Consider the following 24,410-nt stretch of genomic DNA (forward strand, 5'->3'; position numbering starts at 1 on the left):
TTTCCTGCTGCAGCCGAGTACTGAGACAGGTAAACCAACTTCAGCTTCTGATAAATAATTTAAGTTCTTAGTCTCCTATTCACACTCGGAATATTCCACAAATTAAAAATCTAAGTACAAAAAGTAACTACTTTTCTACGGGCTAAAATCTACACGCACAAAAATAAAGATTTCAATGTAAATTTTACTATTTTATTTGTGAAAAAACTACAAGCAGAATTCATAAATAGACATTTCTATTTAAGCAGGAAAATGATAAAGTGGCTTCTAATAACATAGTCGTGCACATGCCAGTAACAGGAATATATTAACATCTTTTATTTGCTAGACAAAGAGCAGTGTCCAATATAAATTTCCCCCAAACATTTAAGACCTGTGAATTTCTGATCAGTTCACAAAACCACCAACCGACACTTTAGCATGAAGAAAAAAACAAACCTAAGACTGTCAGCTCTAAGGACGTTACAGAGCAGAAACTTCCAAAAGCGTTATACAAGCTGTCTTTCTGGGCAAATGAAAAATATAGCTCGTATAATACATTAACAAAAATTCACAAGGTAAGATTATGTTTTGACATACTTAACGAGCATTCTCTATTTGTCTCCAACAAACAAAGCTAAGGAAATAATGTAACCATCTTTACACAGTAAATTAAGGTTACAAGTCATACACAAGAACAGAACTGCTTGCGCATTAAAAACTGTTCAGCTCCATTGTCATACTCTAAATGTTGGCTCTTAAACCATTTTCGGTTACATACAAGCAAAGGTTATTATATATTCAGCAATTAATAAATTTTCAATAATTTAAGATATGGTAGCTTAAAAAAGTAGACTGAGAATGGTCTTGATAAGGCAGGTGATCTTAGTGGGACGAAACTCACAGAAGCTTCTGCCAATGTTTTGAAATATCCAGACTGAAATTGAAAGATTTTTATTAAAATATTTTGTGGGTGTCAAGATGTCTTTACCTTTCTTTTTTAACTGCATGACTCAAGCAGAGCATGTCAGGTAAGCTGTGTGTGCGCGCGCACAAGTGTGTGAAAGAGCATGTGGTGTTAAAACAAATGGAAACTTGCAAGCTAACACTGTGCTTTTTTTTTTTTTTTTTTTTTGCTTTTTTTTTTATAACCTGCTTACTGTGCCACTGAATACCAAGTATTTCTGGCCCTCTTTTAATGTATCTTTCTAATCTACACTAGTGTTTTTATATATGCTGCCTACTAGTTGTAGGACAAACCTCAAATGCAGTTAAGTTACAGGAATTCCATTTCCAGAATACATGCCTGAGGGATCTCATCAATTTCAGAAATTAAGTCTAAAGTACCTACCACCTCACTACCTCCACAGAATACACAATGACACCTAAAGGACCGGCCCAGTAACATCTGATTGCCAAGAAAAGTTCCTGTTAGCTGCAGCTCCTATCAAAATGGCAATTTCATCCCACCTGTCCTAAAGCAACCCTCCCTTCCTTCACCCCTCCCCATTAATTTATTCTTTAATTTATCATGGAGGCAAAACCAAAAAACCAAGACATTGGCAATGAATTAATTAGCAGCCTATGAGTAGCTGGTTAATCAGCTTTTTCCACTAATCTAGGGGTCCAATCACTTTACATGAAACAAATTTTGGAAAAGTACACAGTGTTTCTGAACAAAGTGCATACCAACACTTACTTATTGGTTCAAAAAGCAGTGCAACCCACATGAGTTTGGTGGCATTTAAATTTCTTTAAAAAGTTAATTAAAAAACTTAGCAATTCCTTATATCTCTGGAAAATAAATATGGCTGACTAATTTACCCTCCCTGAGACCCTTAATAAAAGGAATATTAAAACTTTAGAAGGAATGTCTTTGCAATATCCCACTGATATTAAAATGTGGACTTAAAATTCATAGTCAAATCACTATGTATTATATATGCTGATGCTTACAGAAAGCATCTGATTTCCTTTGGTTCATTAATAAATACTTTAAAAATGTATTTAAAAAGATAAGCATAGCTTGCATCCCAGATACAAGCATTATTTTTAAAAAGAGGGGAACATTGTCCATGCGTTTGAGTCGGACACAGCAACAAACGGCACTGCTTTATAATCTTCACCTTTGAGAACAGAATTTAAATTATGGTACATTATTGACTACAGAATAGTTTTAATGTAAATGTGAAAGGAACCTTTCCTGTTGGCTACTCAAATCAAGCTGTTAATTTGTTGTTTACTCGTTGCCTCCACAGACAGAAATTCATTCTATTTTTAAGCAAACCAGGATTTACACACCAAAATGTGGTGCTTCCTTACAAATCAGGTAGCCCTCCCATGAGCCCCTAAGGTATGATCAAACAGAGGGAAGGGGACCCCAAGTTCCCGTGCTGGAAATGATTCTGAAGTCTGTGAACTCTGTGGACACGAACGGTACGAGTCAAAGAGAAGAGAGACCCTAAATCCAAACAAAGCAAAGCAAAACGAGACATTTTAAAAATGAGGAGGGTGGAGTCATTATTAGTGGTCTTTTTGTTTTGTTTTTGCAGGACAGTAAAATTATGAGTGAAAAGACACTTTAAAAGAGAGTCTACTCAAGCTATCTTTATGTTGAGGAAGAAAAGATCACAGGCTCCCAGGAAGTATGAGCTTTCCCTGCAACTCTGGCTGCTACCACTTAAAACATTCACCACTTGAGTTCCTTCCCACAGCAGGGAATTGGGAAATGTCTCTAACCATTGAAAAGCTCCATGTCCGGACTGAATGTGTGGTTGATAACCTTTGTTCAGTAAAACAAACAAGAGTACATTTTAAGAAAGAAAAACAATCCTCACAACTGAATTGGTAGGGAAAGGGAAATAAGGGACATGAGGCAAACAAATTTCAATTACAAAAACCACCACTGCAATGTCACATGCAAAGTGGAAACAGGGATTTGCTTCTTGTATGGATCAAAAATACAGTTTAGACAGTTTTCATCCTAAAACTAAGATAGACAAGTTACAGATTTACCTCAGACGTGAGTAGAGGTCTGGAAAATGGATGGAATTCAAGTTACAGATACCGTATTTTCACGAGTGCTTATGTTAAGAACAGCAACGTTAACATGTAACCGTAATTTACACGAATACTTGGCATTCTGGAGCTGGTTTAGTTACTTTTGAACGACAAAAGCCCTCCCAACTAAACCACTTGTGATTTGTCAGTTATTCCATTGCAAATGCAGGCTACCTGGGGCAGTCTTCAAGTGTGAGATCACATTGTTTAAAAACACATATTTTTATATCATCCAGTACTCTTTAGACAGATGAGAGTCAAGCTTTTGGGTGGGTTGGAACATACTTCATGTACGACTGATTTTAATTTAAGGTCTTTCGTAGAAGGACTGCCCCAAATCTGTAACTGTTCAATGTTGTATTCACTTCACAGTGTATCAAGCACCAGCGTTGCCATGGATTGGTTTCAAATAACCCTTTATATATAATTTTATATTTATATATATAGTTATATCAAAACTGATAGCACATAGTATAACTGGAAGAACTAAACTTAAAAGGATATGCTGAAAGAATGGAGTTTGTGAACACAATAAATAAATGTTCCCTCCCCCTCCCAGCCCACCCCTCAACAAAACAAAAACAAAAAACCAGTTGTAATGTACATGGAAAATTGTGCACAGCAGATTTTTTTTTTTTTTTTTTATAAAAAGTAGATTCAGGAGCACATCCAATTATAAATGATTGTTAGGAAAATCATATAAAACAATGGAATACATAAAAGTGTCAAGAGTAATTGTCAGGGTGTGAAATTCCTTGGTGGCCGGATGCCCAGGCCAAGCAGAAAGGATCCCGGCAGCATCGCTAAGAGGTCGATGTCCACAGAAGACTCCCAAAGGGGCCGGCAGCACGGACAGGCGGAGGATGTGAATTTCATACCCTGATTCATAGTTCTCACAATTCCATGTGCAAGTTCAGAAGGACTCGTCATTTGCGGCTGACATGTCACCCTTGGGCGTGGAGGACCGGGAGGAGCCCTTGTCTGTGCTCTCGGAGCCCGAGCTGCTCTGGTTCTGCTGTTCTGACCCTGCACTGGAGGTCACTGTGGATGAGGACGTGGAGGAGGAGCGAGTCTTTTCCTTAAAGTCTGTGATAATGACGGTGACGTTACCCACAGTTACTGCCAACTGCTGTGCGGTGCTCCTGTCCACGTTTTTCAGCCGGGGCCTGAAAGCAACACCACGGGGGAATTAAATAAGCTTTAGATTAAAACCGACTTCTGGCAGATAGCATCAACACACACCTCAGCTTTCACGACAAGACGGTAATGAACCCTAGCTGCCACCACACACACCCCAAAGCGTACCACTACCTCTGCTGACCAACCTTAGCAGCAAGAGAAACCACCAGCAGCTAGTAAAGCTTTGGGCCATGGCAAAACGACCGTCCGTTCATCTGTCTCCTGTTCTGGCCACAGAGCTGGAACCGCTCACATATATTTAAAAAGGTTCCAGTCCCACAGCCCACCCCCTCTCAGCCTGCAAAGCCACAGGCACAAAACCACCCTGGCTCTCAATTATGACTACGTAAATCAGAGCAGCATTTAGAATTTCATTCTAGTTTCAAATACCTTGAGGTGTGATTTGTTTCACTGGTCTTTGTTGTAGCATTTGCAGACTGTATACTGTTTGCTTCGCTCGGAGGGTCTTTCAGAATATCGGACTTTGGTCTAAAACAGGGGATACCAAGAGAGGCATTTAAAAGATATCTTTGATTCACCCGCAAATAATATACCGTGCTGAGTGACCCCGGAACTTACTTTGTTTTCTTATTGGTACTTTTCTTGGTAACACCAGGACTAGTTTCCTTATCTTTCTCAGGTTTCTCTTTGTCTTGCTTTTCAACTTTCTCCTTCTTCTCCTTTTTCGGGGGTGGGGGAGTGGCATACTGCTGTGCCACTTGTTGTGCCACCAGCTGAGAATTGATCCGAGGTTTTCTAAAACATTCAAGGAAAGACACATCATTATTTACCTTGTAAATACTTCAATTTTTTGTATTCTGGTCTCATAATTTCTGAGGTATTTTGCTACTGGTAACTTGCATCTCAAAACTCAATTACACAGTGTTGTTTCTACATCACTATCTCTGTGTAGCACGGATAAATCCATAAAAATTTTCCTCTTTCAAATTTACTTTCATACCTTTAATGACGTATGCTCACACAAACAGTAAAAATGCCTTTCAGCCAATAAAAAAGGACACTTTCTAAGAGAACACTACTTCTTTGGAGCTGTCAAGATTATACTGACAGCTTTCAAATGCTCCTGCCACAGAGGTTAATCTCATTTTATTAAATGGACACTGGTAATCCCTTGAAAAGAGAATAAAATTAGAAGTGTGACATTCCCTCTTCAATCTATGCCGATGTGGTCTGCTCCCCTGCAGCTCTGATGGGCACAGACTACACATACAGAGCAGTGAAAGGTAACTGCTTCACACTAGCTCCCAAAGGGGAGAAGACTGAAAGCCACTATAAATCCTTAGACAAGTGATACATTCATTGTGCTATCGCCTATTATGTCCCCACCAATCTCCAACTGACACTAGCTGTTAACACTATTGTTTACAAATTCTAACTGGTGCCAAACACTTTTCACAATGCCTGACCATTCAAACCCAAATGGAAAGAAGAAAGGAAAGCCTATGCATTGTTTCTATACAATATCAATTTTTAAAGACATTCCCATCTAGATCGACATTTACAACATAATAAACTCTCCAAATCCGAGGAAGGGAAACAAATATCCAAATGGATGTACTCAAGAGGTGAGACAACTGGCTGCCACAACATCGTAAGGGTCCCCTTTCCATCCTACAGCTTCCTCTCTGTTCCCCAGGATGAAGGAGCGGCCAGATAAAAGTTAACTGGGCAGACAAGGTCTGGTCCATCCATGGGAGAGCCAGTAGTCGAGGACTGGGAAAAAAAAACAAAAACCAGAAACAAACCTAGGAAAAACAAAGTTTCTTTCTTAAATAACTGCCATTTTTTGCAAGAAAACCAACACACACACACACACACACACACACACACACACACACACACACAGAGTTGCTGGATACCTGATATGCTGAGCCCTAAGCAAAGCACGGGTACTGGGATACCGAGCACCTCCCTCCTGGGAGCAGGTGTGATGTGGCTGAGAAGGTACGCAAGCAAGGAGGGGACAGAGGCTGACTTTAGGACTTGATGGGGGGGGGGGGGCACTGGGTTTGTTCTGAGTGTTCCAGTACTGGTGCGGTAGTCAAGTGGCATTGCCAGAAAACATACCAACAAAGGCACACTCTCAGAGCAAGTTTCCTCTCACTGCCAGCACCCCAGGCCCTGGTCCCGTGGAGGCCACCACAGAAGCCAGTCAGGTACACCTCAGCCTGGACCACAAAGGTCTCACTCATCACTGAGCAAGGGATTCACACACAGATGGGAAGAAGCCCTAGAGAAGGAGAGGAATGTGCTAGCTCTAAGGCCGGACCCCTGACCCCCCCAGGACCCATGTGAAAGGTAGCTTTCTCTTTTCACAGGTTCTGACAAAGGCAGTCCACTGTGTTAATACCCACCAAGATAGTCACCACTGAGAAACATTTCACAGGCCCTTGCTAGGTATACAAAGAGACCAACTGTCTGCAGGGTTACCAAGCAGTTTACATCAGAGTTAAAACAAACTGCCATACACTAACCAAGACTCAGGTGTCAAAATGAAATAATTCAGCCAGAGTTAATACAATGAATAAACCATTAAAACTTTATGAAAAACTATACCGTGAGGGAGAATTTCCACTAAGCCAGCATATGACTTTATTCCAGGAAATCCAAAGCCAGAACAGGACACCAGTGCAAGAAGAGTGTCTTCAACAGAGTCAAAGGAACGCCAGGTGCTGCCCAGAACCGGCACCGTCCTCACCAGGCTCACCCACCCCGAGGTGAAAGGCACCCATCTCACTCCAGGGCACCCCACCCCACCTTCGGTGACAGTACTGACCACCTCGCACTGAAACTGCCAATCAACTATACACCCTTTGATGGCAAACCACACCTTCATCATTTTTGTCACCATGACATTCAGCACAGTACTAAGTATCAATAAAATTATCTACTGGATGAATAAAGAATGAACGAACATTGCAGAGAAAGACAAAGCAGGATGAGGATTGAGAAAAGGGGTCAAAGCTTTGGTGATCAGGTCACTGCGGACTTTAGAAGAACAGGCCACATAGGGTCAGACTGGGACGGCAAAGATAAGGCACTAAAGGCGGTCAGAGGGATCCTATGGAGGCAGGAAACAGAAACCCATCTGAGAATTGTGGTGCTGAGGTAAAGAATGGCCCTGGCCGCTACTGGAAGCGGTAAGCAGGAGAAGGGAGACTGAACGTGTTGTACCCTAAGGGAGAGAGACCTGGAGGCTGGCAAAGGACAGAAAGAGGACAATCGAAGGAATGGGGAAGGAATGGGGCACTTTCTTCTGAGACAGGAGAGGGATGTTAGGTAAAGGGGGCTGTGGGCAGCACGTGGCAGTGAGAAGCCGAGAAGAGAAAGCCGTGGACGGACACTAGAGGTGGCGCCTAGTGTGGGGAGCAGCAGGCACTGCCAGCAGAAGAGGGAGTTGGCGATGAACAGACAGAAGCTACTGGCATCTCACAAGTGTGCGGTGCCTTACAGACGTCCTTACCTACCCAGCTGGCATGCTCGTTCAGAATGGATGTTCCCTAACTAGGCCAGTTTGCCGACACACCGCGGACACCAGGTGAGGTGACCACCTTCCTGTTTTTGCCAATGGCAACCATTCTCTAACATTTCAGCTAATACACTCTCAGGATTCTCCTTTAGCACAAGCATCACAATCCATTATCTACAGCACAAAAGGTAAAATCAGTTATAACTCCTAACATACAACGTGTGTGCGTATGCTCAGTTGCTCCCAAGAAAACAAATTTTTGACTAGAATGGTGAAAGAAGTGTCCTCCTCCTCTAATGGCCAACTAAAGCAAAATTTCATGAATGAAAAGAACGGAAAGCTCTGTGGAATCTGTTACCAAGAAATGAGGTGTGTACTAAGACCACCTGTGTGGTTCTAAAAGTCTTGTTCTAAACGTCATATACAGAGGGTGCCAAAAATGTATACAGATTTTAAAAAAGGAAAAAATAACTATTAAAATTGCAATAATATATACCGATAACAAAAGATGAATACAAGTCACATTTGACTTCTGCAATTACAGGAGGTGTTCAAAGTGGTTACCATCAGCGTAATTTTAAGTTTTTTCCTTTCTTAAAATATGTACACAGGGGCCACCCTGGTGGCTCAGGTGGTTGGAGCTCCATGCTCCTAATTCCGAAGGCTGCTGGTTCGATTCCCACATGGGCCAGGGGGCTCTCAACCACAAGGTTGCCAGTTCGACTCCTGCAAGGGATGGTGGGCTGCGCCCCCAGCAACTAGCAAAGGCAACTGGACCTGGAGCTGAGCTGCGCCCTCCACAACTAAGACTGAAAGGACAACAACTTGACTTGGAAAAAAGTCCTGGAAGTACATACACACTGTTCCCTAATAAAGTCCTGATCCCCTTCCCCAATAAAATTTAAAAAAAAAAAAAATGTGTACACATTTTTTGGGCACCCTCTGTATGTCCTAAGTAACAACCTAACTCTTCAGTCATTGTTCAGTCCTTCTCTGCAATAAAACCCTCAACAACAGATGAGCATTTTTTCCTGTAATTATTACAGCTGCTTTTTTAAGTGAGTTCCCCCAGAGTCAGGGAACTTAGCGAGGTAGGGAAATGTACCTAATTAATTTTTAAAAGGCACACAGTGTTTCTGAACAGTGCCTACCAGCTCTTATGGTTCACAATGCACCGCAAACCTTTTGGAAAGGGATGGTGAAGGTGAAGAAAACTACAAGGTCCACTGTTGTGAGATTTTCCACAAAACTTTTAGTGCTTGCACTAAAGGTGCCACCCTATCAGAAGTGTTCTGGCAGCTCTTGCCACCTGTCCCCTTCTTATTTCTGGGCCAACACATGACTGCACGAGGAAGCACAGAACGCCCCACCTCCAGCAGTAGTGTAGAGCTCCACACACTGCACTCCTAGCCGTGCCAGCCTCTCCGGATCAGACATCACAACATGCGCCTGAAGTAGGAGAGGCAGAGCCATCGCACAGCCGACACGTGGCTGGCACAACATGAAGCCAGATTTTGCACAACCTCCTCTAGGAGGACTATTGTCTCCATTGTACAGATTAAGAAAACCAAGAAGCAGAACGATTAAGAAACTTATCTAAGGATTACAACACTTCAGTGGCTGAGCTGGGATTTTTAACCCAGACCCATGGGAACTCTCCGCGCACTCTTCTTGTGAGGGTAACTGCAAACAAGTCCCTCCACCCGGTGTGGGTGTGGGTGCCCGTGCGCGTGGAGAGGTGGGGCTGGTGCTGTGACTCCGGCACAGGGTAGGTACTAGGGATAAAAACCCAGGTCACCCCAGACTAGAGTTTAGCTAGATAACTCCTCCAAGTCCCAATACCCTCCTTAGTTTAGCCTCACCATCCTCACTCTGGCAAGAAGAGGACTACTGGCTTGTCCTTAAGGGAAGAGAAAAGGGCAGGGGAATCGGCAAGAAGGGTCCACTGCCTTTGGAGCATTGCCTGTCCTGGACGGACCCTCACTCCAGTAGTAACAGGGCTCACCAGTGAGAAAGGTTCCTCCTGGATTTACATTGCTCAATGACGTCTTCTAAGCATCATACAACACACTTTAATGGGCACGACTTATAGAAAGTCAGTTCTTCAATACAGCGCTGAGAGTCTGGGTTCTCCAAAATCACCTGTTTCCCAACTAATAGATCTTAAGCAAGCATTTCACAGCCGTCACTCTACAGTGGAAACATTAGATGACAGGCACATGGCCTACAGCTTTTGGTGTCTAAGCCTCCAATGAGGCCACCGGTTTGAGACCTCCCATAAGACCTCTTCTTACTGAACCAACAAAAAAACAAACTAAAAGCCCTATTTGACCAGAAGTGCTATATATATAAATAGAGGGCCTCGTTTCCTTCATGAGTAAGTTTGGCACCAAACAAGTTTTTAGTACCTTCTTCTTCAAAACTGTGTATTTTTATGGAAAAAAATTTTGTCTTAAAATTATTTTATAGATCTTTTGTTATTTCAATAGTTTACAAAGGAAAATCTGCTGTGAAATTTCAACAATAGATGTCATTAGGAAAACATGCCTATTTATTTGCATTTTCACATAAGAGTCCATTCCATAAAAAGTGAAGCAAATCTTTACCTAGGGACATCTTCAAGTTTGAAAAGGAAAATTTCAGAATTCAAGCATACGTGAAGGAACACAAGTGAGAACACAAAATGAGATGTTCTCATATGTGTACTTGTGCCCTTTTGGGGAACAAAGGCAAATCTTCTTTTTTAAAGAGGCATTTCTCTCATACCTTATCCCCTTTCCAAAACTTGTGTGCTCAGGGAAACCTGAGATCTCACCACTCACTTTTTGTGTGCTTCTTTATGTCTTAGCCACCACGCCAAGCAACCATGCAAAACCATGGTCTTGTGGGTTAGGCAACAAAGAGCAGGCGGCATCTCAAACAAATCCTATCTTTTTCTTAATTATGTCCAACTCTTCCTAAACTATCATGGGTGCGTTTTGCCCACTTAACAGAATTCCACCTGGTGTTCTACTTTTTCAATTAAATTACCCCAAAGGCTCTGGAATCAGATGATCAACTCATACATTTTTTAAAAAAGGTACTTTAAACTTACAAAATGTCTTCAAGTCAGCTTTCATTGCCCTTGAGTTCCTTGGACACTGCCTTCACCCCTTCCTTCCCCAGCCTTCCTCGCTTTGGCGATCGGTTAGTTGAAGTATCAGCCAGTTCGAGGATTTAACAACTCCGAGACTGCCTTTCCATCTAGCTCACTGTCAGGAGCCCGAGTTTTTGATAGATCACATCATGGTACTCTGATCAAGAGGAGCCTCTCCCATCACCTGTCTTCCTGTATATAGGACACTCAAACGTCGCCCTATACGTGTGCAACGGCCGGCCAGGATACACTTTACCTGCCCAACAATGGGAGAACTTCTTTACTGCTGACAACTTAGCAAAGTACTCTGTGCATGGCTGTTATTCAGGAACACCTGCCACCTACAACATTTTAAAAATGAAATGGGAGTAATAGCAAATCCAACCTCAGGGAACTAGGCAGGCCACATGTGTAAAAATAAACTGTATGTTTTTTCTTTGCAAAAGTACTGTGTTAAAAGCCACAATGGGGCTAGTAAATCTGATCTTTGTCTGGACTAGTCTGCATACAGTAATGTATTCCAAGTTGTAAATAATCAAATTGCAAATACATTTGTGGAATACAATCCATTTTTAAACTGGGTAATGCAATGAAAAAATGGACTGTAAGTGTTCAGCATCAGTCTGTCTGTCCCAACACCACCACCCACTAAACACTAATGGCCCCTGGTTTTGATGACTAATACAGAAAAGAGGCCCTACAAGAACAACTTGTTTTCTGTTCATTTTATCCACCGCTCCCAACCCATTCTATTTTTTTTAAATACCAAAGATAACTCAGAGGAGAAATGCTGTGAATAGAACTCAGAAGTTAGGATTCTAGCTCCAACATCTATGACCACGAGACCTTAAAAGGTGACATAAGACTTTGTTTTTTAATATAGAAATATATAGAACAGATTTAAATAGGCTACCTACCTTTAGGGCTTCTTCCCCTCCACCTGTACGGTTTTTTAAATGACCACTTTAAAAAACTGTGACTCACTTTATCCTCAACGACTTGAAAGGAAAAGTTAAGACAGCCACTAAAAAAGAGAGAGGGCTAACTACTAGACCAGAGAATCAGAATCTAGTATTCTTTTAGCTACACCATGCTAGGCTGAAAGTTTTTTAATAAAGTTTTAATACCTTAAACATTTCTATACCTTTTCATATCGTTGCAGTGTTATAGTTCAGTATTACTAAAAATCACCGATGTGATCATCCAGCCCAGTGAAGAATAACAGATGGGGAAATGCATGGTAGATAATCTGGTTTAGAAGTAAATTCCCAGGGAGGTTCTAGGTAAGCACTTTCTTTGCCGTTCAATGACTGATAATCTTAAGACAACACTGGACAAATACTCATCTGTTCAGTTACGGGAAGACGAAACCATACAACAGCTCCAACCTAACTCTTCCCTGATGCATGAAACATAAGACCTTGTACTATGCAGTTGGTTAGTCCCAGTGACCAGGTGCCCTCTAGCTTGCTGGCTCAGGCCAACATGACTCACACCCAGCTGGCCTTGCTCCAGAAACAGTAGTACTCACGGCCTTCCCCAGACCTGCTCTCGCCAGTGTCAGGCCACGCTACATCAAGTGACCTAAGTGACCTTGAGACCTTCACTGAAGCCAGCCATCATTGTAATATGGATAATTTAAGAAGTCAACTGTCACTTAACTTTGCTAGGAGCATACATTGCATGGCATTATTAATTTCCCTCGGCTCCTCAAAGAGTATCTCTTCTTGCTATTCTTTTCTCTCATAAATAGTTCTTTCTCCCTCTCATGTAAAAACACTTGTCTTCATGAAATTTCTCATATCCTTTGGCTCACCTTCTAGAACGACCTGGGTGACCCGAAGGGGTCTTAGTTTGATTCTAGGTTCTTTCCCACCAGTACACACCCTTGACTCAGGAGGACGACTCTGCTCTGTACCAGGAGACTTAAAATTTCCCCTCAAATCTGACTCCAATCATCAAATTAAAGAAAAAAAATAAACCAAAAGAAACCAGACCAAGCCATCCCCTTTCTTCCACGTTATCTTGCCATCTGTCACCTTCACAAATGATAGGGAGGGGGTATGGACTTCCTTTGGATTTTTATCTTGGCTACTGAGCTCAGGTCAATTACTCAAAATGGGAAAGTTGCCAAACCTAATCTAACAAGGAGGAGCTCAAGATTGAATGAGGTAAGTTCACTTAGGTCTTGTCACAGTATATGTACACATTCTACAAGATAATTCCCTTTAAGACAATACTGACATCTCAAAGCACTCCTTTTCCAGCTGTAGATGTGTCTACTACCCTTCCTCAGCTTTGGGGGAAACAAATGGGAAGGTTTACAAGTCCAAGAGGCTGGTAAGTCTTCCCCACATAATGGTTCTAGAGACACACATCCTTCACATACGTCAGTGTCCTACAGTGAGCTGGGCTGTGCAGCACCAACAGCTGCACCCCGCGTCCTCTGCGACAGACCTGCTGGTTTCCCTGCATATTCCAGAGAGAGTTGTGATTTTTCACATATTCCTTTTAAAGAGGATGCCTTCAGGAGGCCACCAGACTTCAGTTGCACAACATACACGGTACTCCACTTTCTCGGTCAGGAACTATGGGCTCCAAAAGAATTAGCATAAGCCTTCTTAATAAACAGCAGAATCTGAATTGTTCTAATGTAGATTCAAACTTGTCATTCTGAATATCCAAATGTCTCCTGTGCCCTGAAGACACACTTACTGACATACAATTGAGCACCACCAAGTGTAGGATAATTTCTGGTATGGGAAGTATCTGTAGAGATAAACCAACACGAGCAAAAGGTCTTTGGGGTCCATAATATTATAATTTTAAAGAGCATAAGGTATCCTCTGACCAAAATGCTTGAGAACTATTACCCCAGAACCATGTGAAATATTTTTGCGTGCAAGTCTGCTTCACCACAAAGAAAAGAAGAAAACTTTCTTTAGAAAGCACTTAAAAAGTCAACCTTAAATTCTTAGTAAAACTTCAAAAAAAAAACAAACAAAAAAAACAAAAACAACATGAAAGGCAGCATATCACCTTCAATTGCAGGTTAAGGAAACATTCTGAAAATAAACCAAAATTTTAAACTTACTAAACACCAGAACAACTTCCAAGAAGTGGGCTTAAAGTATTTCAACCATAGACTATAGATACTGGCTTCCTTCCATATCCTCTCCCCTGTGATGCCTAAAATAACTGAATTTTAGTGTGGTCATTCAAATATTTTAAGTTACTGTCCCATAAGAAACCTACCTTTTTAGATCTCCCACAGCATTTCTCCAAAAGCTAGCCCACCGACAAAAAACATACTACTCAGACCAAACCCTCAGGAAGCAAAAGACCCTTGCTGAGGATCGAGTCTGAGTAGTATTTCATGGTCATGGGCAAACTCGAGGCAGCAGCTACTAGTACTGCGACGACAGTTTGGGTGAGACACACCTTTCTTTCTTCACCTGCCTCACCTTAGAGAAAAGCCCAGTAGGCATCCAATCCCTGCTCCCTGAGCCACCATCCCCTGCAACACGGCGTACATTGGTTTGTTCATTCAGGTGAAGCAGCAGACACGTAACCTCCTGGTGACATCTCCTTTCCCGGTCTCACCTCTGGCATTCTGCCTTATGCTTCCAAATTCATTCAACAGACTTCTTTTCCTGGTGCCTACACTACATGCTGAGGCAGGGTGCTGCCTATACTAGATTCTGTGGGGATATGCTCATTTTCCAAGGAGCTGTGAAGACAGGACATAATAGACTTCAGTGGCCCAGATCTCTGAGGAAGGTCTTTTGTTTTAAGGGATGCTCCCTGCCACACAAGCTGGATCCTAGTAGTTAACAGGTGAGACACCTAAACGCTCCCTTTCTGTATTTCTTTTGTAGCCTAACTTGGTGACTTGGAACGAGTTACATGCTCTCCCCAAACCTCAGTTTCCTCACTGGTAAGAGAGCAGAGTAAGTGATCCCTAAGGTTCTTTAAGTCAGACACCTGTATTCAATATTTAGTAAAGACAACTAACTAGATTCTTTGTTCTTAACACAAGACAAGTTTGCGGCTTATGCTGTTAGTAACTCATTCAACCTCCTTTTAAGGAATACGCATCACGAGGCACATTCTACGAACTGTACTGCTGGTTTACTGACTTAGATTTGACTTCTCCCTCGCCCCCAAAAGACACACAAAAGTACCTTATAAATCACGTCAATGATTTAAGAGGCATCACAGAACTACAAATCTCTAAGCAAACCATATTTTCAGATGCAAATAAACTTGATGATGAACCAGGTTTTTCTCTAAGCAACACTACACTAAAGCAATCCAGTATGTTCTGCAAATTACTTTATAGCTGTCAAAGATCCCATTTAAAATGCACTTAACCATTTTGAAATTATAGCTCATGTCACCAAACTGAGCACTTGCAAAGCACATAAAAGAACTGGTAATTCTTCAAACAAACAAAAAAGCTATTAGACAATTCAAAGAAAACCAAGGTCTAACAAATCAGTTGCCCGCGTCAGGTCTTGGTTTCCTTACCTGTAAAATTAAAGGGTTCAACTCAATTAAGGTAATCTTTAAGAATTTCCTCAAATCTATTCCTTAAAAATGTGCATACTAGAAAGTAGCAGTTCTAACAACCCAGTTCATGGTCAAATTACATTATAATGGGTCTCCTACATCACTGGTAATCAAAACTTTCTTAAAGCCCCTCATTACTTTGGAAGGATGTATAATGCAGGGTTTCTTAACCACAGCGCTGCTGAAATTTCGGATCTCACAATCTTTGCTGTGGGGGTTGTGCTTTTATGCAGTGCAGATGTTTAGCGGCATCGCTGGCCTCTACTCAACTAGATGCCAGTAGCACAACTATCCCCAAGTTTTGACAGGCAAAAATCTCTTCAGACATTGGCAAATGTTCCCTGAGTGGGAAAAAAAAAAAATCACTCCCAGGTGAGAACCACTGGTCTATACAAGAATATAGGGCATAGAAATATTTACAAACATGGGAAGGCAGCCCAGAAAAAATAGCACTTCTATCAAAATTTTATCAAAAGATATCTGCCAAAAACATCTGGAATGTGTTCATCATTCTAACTGGTAAGGGATATAAGATGGTAGGATTTCGGAAGAAAAATCCTAAGAACTCAATATATACTAATACTGTGTTTTTCTTTTTAAATAATGTTGTATGATCATGCTTCTCAAATACTTTGCAATAGTTTTATTAAATAAACTTCTGTACTGCATAGCAGTACATAAATTTACCCACCATAAGATATATAATTTACATTGATTAAACATGATGTCTTTGGTAATTCTATATATAGCTAAGCATCATACATTTGGTCAGGAACACATCAGTTACCTAGATATAAATAACATTTTAACATGTGGCACCTGTTCTGGGGGGAAAGCCAAGGTAAAGTGTAAGGCAACCTCTGGGTATAATACCATGAGACCAGTCCAATCAGTCATCCAACAGATGCTTGAGGGAAGAATATTTGATGATCTCCACACAATTACAACACTGACAGTTCACATCACCTATACTTCAGGCATTTCAGGTTAATCATGGTCTTTATTTCCAGTAAGGGAAAATTTTAGGATCTTATTACTTCAAATGGTTTAAAATTAGATGTGAACAAAGGTGAAGACTCTGAAACCACTAGTAGCTACAAGCCAGTGACACTAACACTAAGTTTAAGAATTCTTTAAACTCAATAAATGATTTTGTTTTGCTGGGACAATGGGGGACAGTGTGACACAAGGTGAAGATGGGAATTCATATATCATTTTAAACAGTACAGCAAGTCTTTGAATTAAATGTCGATTATATTTATTACACGTGGATGAGACCTGTCTCAGAAGAAACAACCAGAAAATAACTAGAATTATTTGGATAAGAAGAAAACCTTGAATAAATGAGAAAAAGTTGCCATTATTGTCAATAGTCACATATTACATCCCCAGGTCCAAGTATGCACCTTATCTCAGTGGCACAGGAATCAGGCGTGCAAGTATCAAAGTCCACTTTAGCTAAAGAAAACATCTGTTGGCAAATCTTGATAACCACTTCTTTCTACACTGAATCCTTGTGATTCTGAAGGACCAAAGGAAGTGCTGTTTAGGACATTAACAAACATTTCTATATAAGAAGTTAATTCTGGGCAGCCGTACCCGTGAGTACTTTTCTTACCTAAGCAAAATCCTAAAAAGAACTTTCCTAGCAAATAAGTGTGGTGAAATGTCAAATGAGCATATTATAATGGGTGCTGTCTAAGGCTTTCAGTGTCACATGCAGATCACTGACGCGTTCAGAACACCTTCCTGAGAACACTGTATTCTCTCGTCTTCTTCCTCCTTCACACGCACGAGGACCTGGGAACCTGGCTCTCCAATCTGCCTTTTCCATTCTAGTTCAGGACCTCAACGCCTTCCTCCAGAGTCCTACCCGGCATTTTTCGTCTTCCCTCTAGTTATCTTACATGATGCTACTGAGACCAAGGTACAAAACCAAAGTGTAACTGCCTCTTTCTCTGCTTAAAACCTCTGCCACAACTGGTGGCTTACAGAAGTGAATCTTAACTCCCTACCTGGATACACAGGGCTCCTCAGTTTATTTAGTTCCAGCATTCCTCACCAGGTCGCCTTTACTCCTCTCAGCACCCAGCTTGTTTTTGAGTCTAGTACAAGCCACACAAGATTTCATCTTTTCTGAAGATAACTTTTTACCACTTGCTGCATTTGCTCCTCTGCTGAGCCCTTAGCTTCTGAAATGTCCTTCCCCATAAGCCAACTGAAAAACCATACCTACTTTAAAACCCAGCTCAAATGCCACTGCTTTCCCAATTTCTCCTGGCAAATTAACAGTTGGTGGCCCAATGTTCAGGGTCCCCACACCACCCAGACATATCTCTACCACTAGTGTCCTCCATGGTGCTATCACCCTAGTATCCGTCTCTCCCTACTAGACTATGTACACCCAAGGCAGTGCCAACCTCCACATTTTATGCTATGCTCCCCAAACATGCTTCAAAATAATGAGTTGTTTCCTGACAGCAGCTCAATTAATGCTGGCCGCGAGAATGAATGAGGTAGGACAAGTAAGTTCGCAAACTCACCCTAGAAAAAGTACTACATACCTCATTGCTGAATATCACTAAGGTCACCTTCCAAGTACTCCCCTTGGGAAGCTATGCACCGACGCCAGTGCCTAGTTCACCCTTCAGAGTAATTTTGGAACTCTTTTTCAGGAATGGTCATCAGAGCTGTCATCGTATTATCCTTGATGTCCTGAATGTCATCAAATGTCTCCCTTTCAATATTTCCTTTCTCTTTGGGTAAAGAAGGAAGTCACTGGGGGCCAGATCAGGTGAGTAGGGAGGGTGTTCCCATACAGTTATTTGTTTACTGGTTAAAATACTCCCTCACAGACAGTGCCGTGTGAGCTGGTGCTTGTCGTGATGCAAGAGCCATGAATTGTTGGTGAAAAGTTCAGGTCGTTTTCATCTAACTTTTTCACACAGCCTTTCCAGCACTTCCAAATAGTAAACTTGGTTAACTGTTTATACACTTGGCACAAATTCATAATGAATAATCCCTCTGATATCAAAAAAGGTTAGCAACATCGTTTTGACTCTTGATTTGTACTGATGGAACTTTTTTGGTCGTGGAGAATTGGATGACTTCCAATGTTCACTTTGACACTCTGTTTCAGGGGTCCGATTGGTATACCCATGTTTCATCACCAGTGATACCATGGCCCAAAACATCGTCTTGCTTCTCCAAAAGGTCTTGGCAAACTTCGACTCTCCTTTGCTTTTGTTCATCGGTGAGCTCCTTCGGGACCATTTGTGCACACACCTTTCTCATGCCTAGATTTTCAGTTAAGATTTTCCTAACTGTTTCTCTATTGATGTTTACTTGGTCTGCTATGCTTCTCACAGTCAGCCGACGATTTTGACACACAATTCAACAAAATTTTGCAATGTTTTCCTCAGTTCTGCTCCTTCCTAGCCACCCTGACCTCTCTTCATCAGTGATGCGGTCTCTCCCCTCACAAAAACGTTTAATTCACTTGTACACTGCCGTTTTCTTCATGGCATTAGCCCCATAAACTTGGACTAATGTCCCTGATTTCACTTCCACTCCTGCCAAGTTTAACACGAAATTTAATGTTTGTTCGTTGCTCTAAATCAAGCTCAGACATTCTCCTGACAGCACACAGAAACACGCACTATAATGAGCACCACTCAGCGAGACACCGCCACACGTCGACACAAACACAGCTGTGAGACACTGATACACCAGGGTTATGAAACCTTCCCGAGCTGTTTGTACAGCGCTGCCAATGTAAGCGCACGGTGGCAAGTTCGTGGAAGTTAATTGTCAGACTTCATATGTCATCTGGTATCGTGTGGACAGCGGATGCTGTGTCTCCATGAAATACAGCAACGCGTTATCATGCTGTACTGAACAGTCTGTGTGGGCTCAGGATTGGGGACCCTGGTATAAGTCACTTTTAGACCGCCATTTCCGAGAACCAAGCTTAGGGCAGGACGTTCTCACTGAATACATACATTTACCCTAGAGATAAAACACATCTCCCAGTTTTAAAGTGGGGAAGAGGTAAGAAGATTGACAGGTAATGAAATGCTTCCTATGAGTGTTTACATGTATCATCTCATATTCTCCCAACTTTTTGAAGTTATTGAAGGAATCAAAGCCCAAGGTCCAACAGAAAGAAAAAGGCTAAAGCAAGTTATGTTTAACCCAAGCTTATGCCCTTTCCACTAATCCACACTGCCCACCTGATGAATCTTGGGAAGCAAGGGAAACAAGCTGTAGCCAACGAATGTGAGGAAAACAAAGGGGAGTGTTATACTACTAAAAAGAGGGAGACAAAAAGTCTCTACGAAAGAACAGTCAATAATATTAAAAGCTGCAGTAAACGAAGACTGAAAATGGGCCAAGGAACTAGGACAAAATTCTTAGGAAGTCAGGTATAAGTCCTTCAGGTATGCTCTTGGTCTTTTCTGTTTGTCCATCGAAGTATAAGATCTGTGGGTAGTAACAACTGACTTCTCAAAAGCATGATACAATTAACAAGTCTGCTTACTTAACCTTAGAGAAACCACATCATTACAGGGTAAGTACTGCAGCATCCAGTGGGATTCTCACACTACCAGCAAGCTCTCCAATTACACAGACTTAGCTAAATCCTTAGCTTATCAAAGGGATATGTGGATAAATTGGGGTCACGGTCTAGTACATATATGCAATCATCTGCCACCATTTCAGTAACAGAAGTTTTCAAGTTGGTATTCCATTCCAAATTAAGCACCTGCCCTTGGCATCAAAGTTAGCCAATTTGCATGCCTGGTAGTAAGTTTCCAACATGGTAAAGATCCTGTGTGTTCTATAAATGAGTCCGAAATGTCTTTGTCTGAAAAGGACTTAAATTGCTGCAAATGCACCATCTTCTAAGATTTGCTGAAAGTCTAGTTCACTAACTTGCAAAGATTAAAGATTTTCAAATGCTTTTTTAGAAGTCTAAAAAGAAATTTTAAATGTTTTGTTTTTAACTAATTTTAGAGTTGCAAAAATAGTAGAGTTCCTGTATGCCCCTCACACAGCTTCTAATGTTAACATCTTATATAAACGTAGTGCAATGATCAAAACCAGAAAATTAACACTGATAGAATACTGTTAACTAAACTGGAAACTTTCTTTAATTCTCACCAGTTTCCCCACCAATGTCCTTTTTCTGTTTCAGCATTGCGTGTAGGCTCCCACATCACATCTGTTGTTATTACTCATTTTTTCCTCCTCCTATCTACAATAGCTTCTCAGTCTCTTTGTCTTTGATGGCCTTGACACTTTTGACAAGTACTAGTCAGTTATTTCATAGAAATGTCCCTCAATTGGTGTTTCTCTGGTGTTTTCTCATGATCAGAATGAGGTTATACATTCGGACAATACACAGCAAAGCTGTGTGTCCTCCTGGGCGTGTGACAGCAAGGGGTGTGATATTTCTACACCTATTACTGGTGGCATTAACCATGACCACTTGCCTAAGTTGTGTCTATCAGATCTCCCCACTGGAAAGTTACTGTCTTTTAGGTAACTTATCTTAGATGTTTGAGACTAAACGTACAAACATGCTGTTTCTCCTCAAATTTTCACCCACTAACTTTAGCATCCAAATGTGGATTATGCAAAAATTACTATTGTTTGTTTTGTTCTAATGGTGATTTTCCAGTTCCCCCCTTCCTTCTATATTTATCAACTGGAATTCTTCTGTAAGAGCTCTCTTCTCTCCCATTTCTTTATTTAGTTACAGCAGTGTAAATTCATGGGTGTATATGTTCTCTTATGGGTGCTATCATTATTTACTGTTGCTTAAATTGCTCCAGCTTTGGAGCTGCCACCAGCTATTCCTTCATAGTGAGTTCTTTTGACAAATCCCCAACCTTGTCTGAGCCCTCAGAGTCTAGACTAGTTTTCTAAGAGCAAGTGTTCCTTAGAGTATTTTACATTCCTAAGCACTGTAACTCAAAGAAAACCATTTTAGACCAGCTTGGGAAGGAATAAAATATTCTAACAGTCATGCAAAGCGATAAATCCTTACATCCTCTCCAATTAGTGTTATATTCCAGACAGCAAAACCATTAACAAAAGTTGGGTGGTATCTAAGCAGGTGGGAAATCTGGATCTCATAACGAGTACATTCTCTCAGAATGTTCTCGCTAATCTAACGCCTCTATCAACAGAAAACTGCCGTGTTCTAAAGACATACTTGATCTGATCCTCAAACATTTTGTGGCCAGAGGTATAAATGCCAGGAAGAATGATAGGTTTCAGTTAGTTAGACAAAGCGTTCTCTCAAACATAAAATGTTTTTCTGGTATTCTGAGGAGGGAAAGGAAAAAGATTCTAAACTCTGAAACAACCTGGAGATACCGTGCCCAGGAAAAAGGGTACAAGAGCCAAGGCTGCGTGCACATTCCAAAGAAGAGTAAGTAGCCTGTGGTGGGGGAAAGTAACCAAGAAACTGTTTCTGACTTTATCTCTCCCTCTTTATCCACAGCTCTAAAAAACTTAAGACTAGTGGCAGCTCCAAAAGCACTCCCTGCTTACTTACAGGTGCGTGGTCATCACCTGCTGTCCACACACAAGAAGAGGACCAGGAAGGGGAAGGTGCTGAGGTTTGCTGGCTTGGCCAATTTGTGCCCAGGGTAAATTTTAATGAGGTACAATTTAGACACCACAAATGCACACAGTTTTAAGAGTATAGTTTACCTTTTGATCCACACATACAGTAGTGTAATCACTACCCCCAATCGAGATCCCTTTGTGCCCTTCCTATATAATCCCTACTCCCAGCTCCAGGAGGCCATCAATTTGTTGTTCACTATGGATTAAATTTGTGTTTCCTGGAGTTTCACATAAATGGAATTATGTGGAATATAGTCTTCATTTTGTATATGACTATTTTCAGTGAGCAAAACATTTCTGAGGTTCATCCATGTTGCTGTGTGTTTTATTTACCCAGTCTCCTACTGACATACATTTGGGCTGTTTCCAGTTCTCAGCTATTATGAATAAAGCTGCTTTCAGCTTTCATATAAAGGTCTTTGTGTGGACATGTTTTCATTTCTCTTGGCTAAAATACCTATGGCAAGTGTATACTTAACTTTATAAGAAACTGCCAAACTCTTCTGCACTGATCATACCATTTTACATTTCCTCCTGTGAAGTATGGGCATCCCAAGCGCTCTACACCCTCCCGACACTGGGTAGGGTCAGTGTGGTTTTCACATGAGCTATTCCCGTGGTGTGGACTAATATCTCAGTGTGGTTTTCACTTGCAATTCCCCAATGACTAATGGTGTTGGGCCAACTTTTTGCTGAGGATGCACTTTTATATAAGTGTAGTTGATGGCTTACCAGAAACAATAAGCTTTTACAATTATTTGCGTAGATCAGCAAGCTTCTATTAATAATATGATAACTGTTGAAGCTGGGCAAGAGGCAGGGAGACTTGTCTCTACTTCTGTGTTTAAATTGAATTCATTAAAAAAAAGTTACAAATAAATGAACCAGAAGTCTGCTGGGTTGCACACCCAGATAATGTCATAATGTCTTAATTGAGGTACAAGAAACCAGAAAGAGAATGAAAGCAAAAAGACAACTACTTGTCAAATTTAGGCACAGAGTAATAGAATAAAGCTTTTTCAGACTAAGCTAAACAGCTCTTCAAGAACCTGCTATCAACTAACTTTTAAAAGTTACCCAATTTACCAAAATGAGTTAAGAGTGTGTATATTATATAAAAAGGTTTGTAAAAAATCATTAAGACACGTGACAAGACTGGAAAGGATAGCTGGAGGAATATCTAGCACTTTGGATGACAATGAAAATCTGAAGGGGTTCAGCGAACTAGAATAATGAATTTGAGATCAGACAATTAGTTTTTTACAGGACAGCAGTATTTATGAGATAATCTGGTAGCTGTATCTTAATCTGAATGTAAGTGGCCCAGTGAAGAGTGATAGATGTTATGAAAACAAAATTTTAGCCCTAATTCTTTCATTAATTTATAGAATAACTTATAACAAAGAACCACAGCCTCCAGCCTCAGTTTCCCCAACTGTTAGAGAGAATGCCTGTCCTACCTTCCTTTCAATATGGTTGAGGATAAAATGCTGGAACCAGCCAAATAAACACCTGGGGGGCAAAGTACAAAAGAGCTATTTTGGTCTTCACGTTCATGCATATACATAGTCATAAAGTAAATTCAAGTTTTAAAAACTTAAGTTTTACACCAATATGTTTCAGAGGGTCGATACTACATTAGTTACTCTAACAAGAATTAAAAAAAGACGAGCTTTAATTGCCGTACTACATTTATTGAGCACCACTGGTGATTCCTGAGTGAATTTTCTAGGTAAATAAATCTGTCAAGTGCGAAACAGTTTTTTCAATATCAGTTTTAAAAATTGTATTCCATATTCCTCATATTATTAAACACTACATGGAAAATAGTTTAACTTTCTGATTCTTTAGGCTGCTATTAGTGAGACTCCCTGGAGAAATCCATAGAGCTGCTGCAGCCCTGTACAGTCCAGGCCAGTGTGTGTGGTATGCGGCAATGACAGTGCCCTACAGTTACGCCATCTGTTACCCTGGGAGCTGTCAGTGATGCCTGCTGTTAATGTAAGAGCCATCCACACCCACATCTCATTCTGGGAATGCACTTAAAATACCATGCTAGAACTGAGAAGGGTTGTTTCTGAAGAAGATTACAATGTATTCAATTTCTGACCACTAATCCAGCATCTTCTCCAAGTGTCTTTTAAAGAAACTTGTTCTTGTAACTGCATTAAATCCATCAATCATAAAAATTTAAACTTCCTCCCACACTTAACTGTTCTGAATAAATAAGCTACAGCCATATTATCTCAATATGTACACACATCCCAAACTTAAAATCTGGTAATGAAAACTTTGACACAAATACATCAATAATCATATTCATTCTATACATTGAAATATCTCATGGGAATGACA

At 40.9% G+C, this 24,410-nt stretch overlaps 1 protein-coding gene across 1 annotated transcript in view; it reads right to left on the minus strand.

Annotated features, from left to right (window-relative positions):
- Nucleotides 1–3,638: 3,638 nt before the first annotated feature.
- RYBP (RING1 and YY1 binding protein) overlaps nt 3,639–24,410 on the minus strand; it is a 74,770-nt gene continuing 53,998 nt past the window's right edge. The window contains exons 3-5 of the mRNA XM_074313295.1: nt 4,798–4,974; nt 4,609–4,707; nt 3,639–4,205 (exon numbers count right to left, since the gene is read on the minus strand). Of these exons, the coding sequence (XP_074169396.1) occupies nt 3,953–4,205; nt 4,609–4,707; nt 4,798–4,974 (529 nt within the window). The 3' untranslated portion in view covers nt 3,639–3,952. The remainder of the gene's footprint in view (nt 4,206–4,608; nt 4,708–4,797; nt 4,975–24,410) is intronic.

The sequence above is a fragment of the Rhinolophus sinicus genome, linkage group LG10, assembly GCF_036562045.2.
Source record: "Rhinolophus sinicus isolate RSC01 linkage group LG10, ASM3656204v1, whole genome shotgun sequence".
NCBI classification, from domain to species: Eukaryota; Metazoa; Chordata; class Mammalia; order Chiroptera; family Rhinolophidae; genus Rhinolophus; species Rhinolophus sinicus.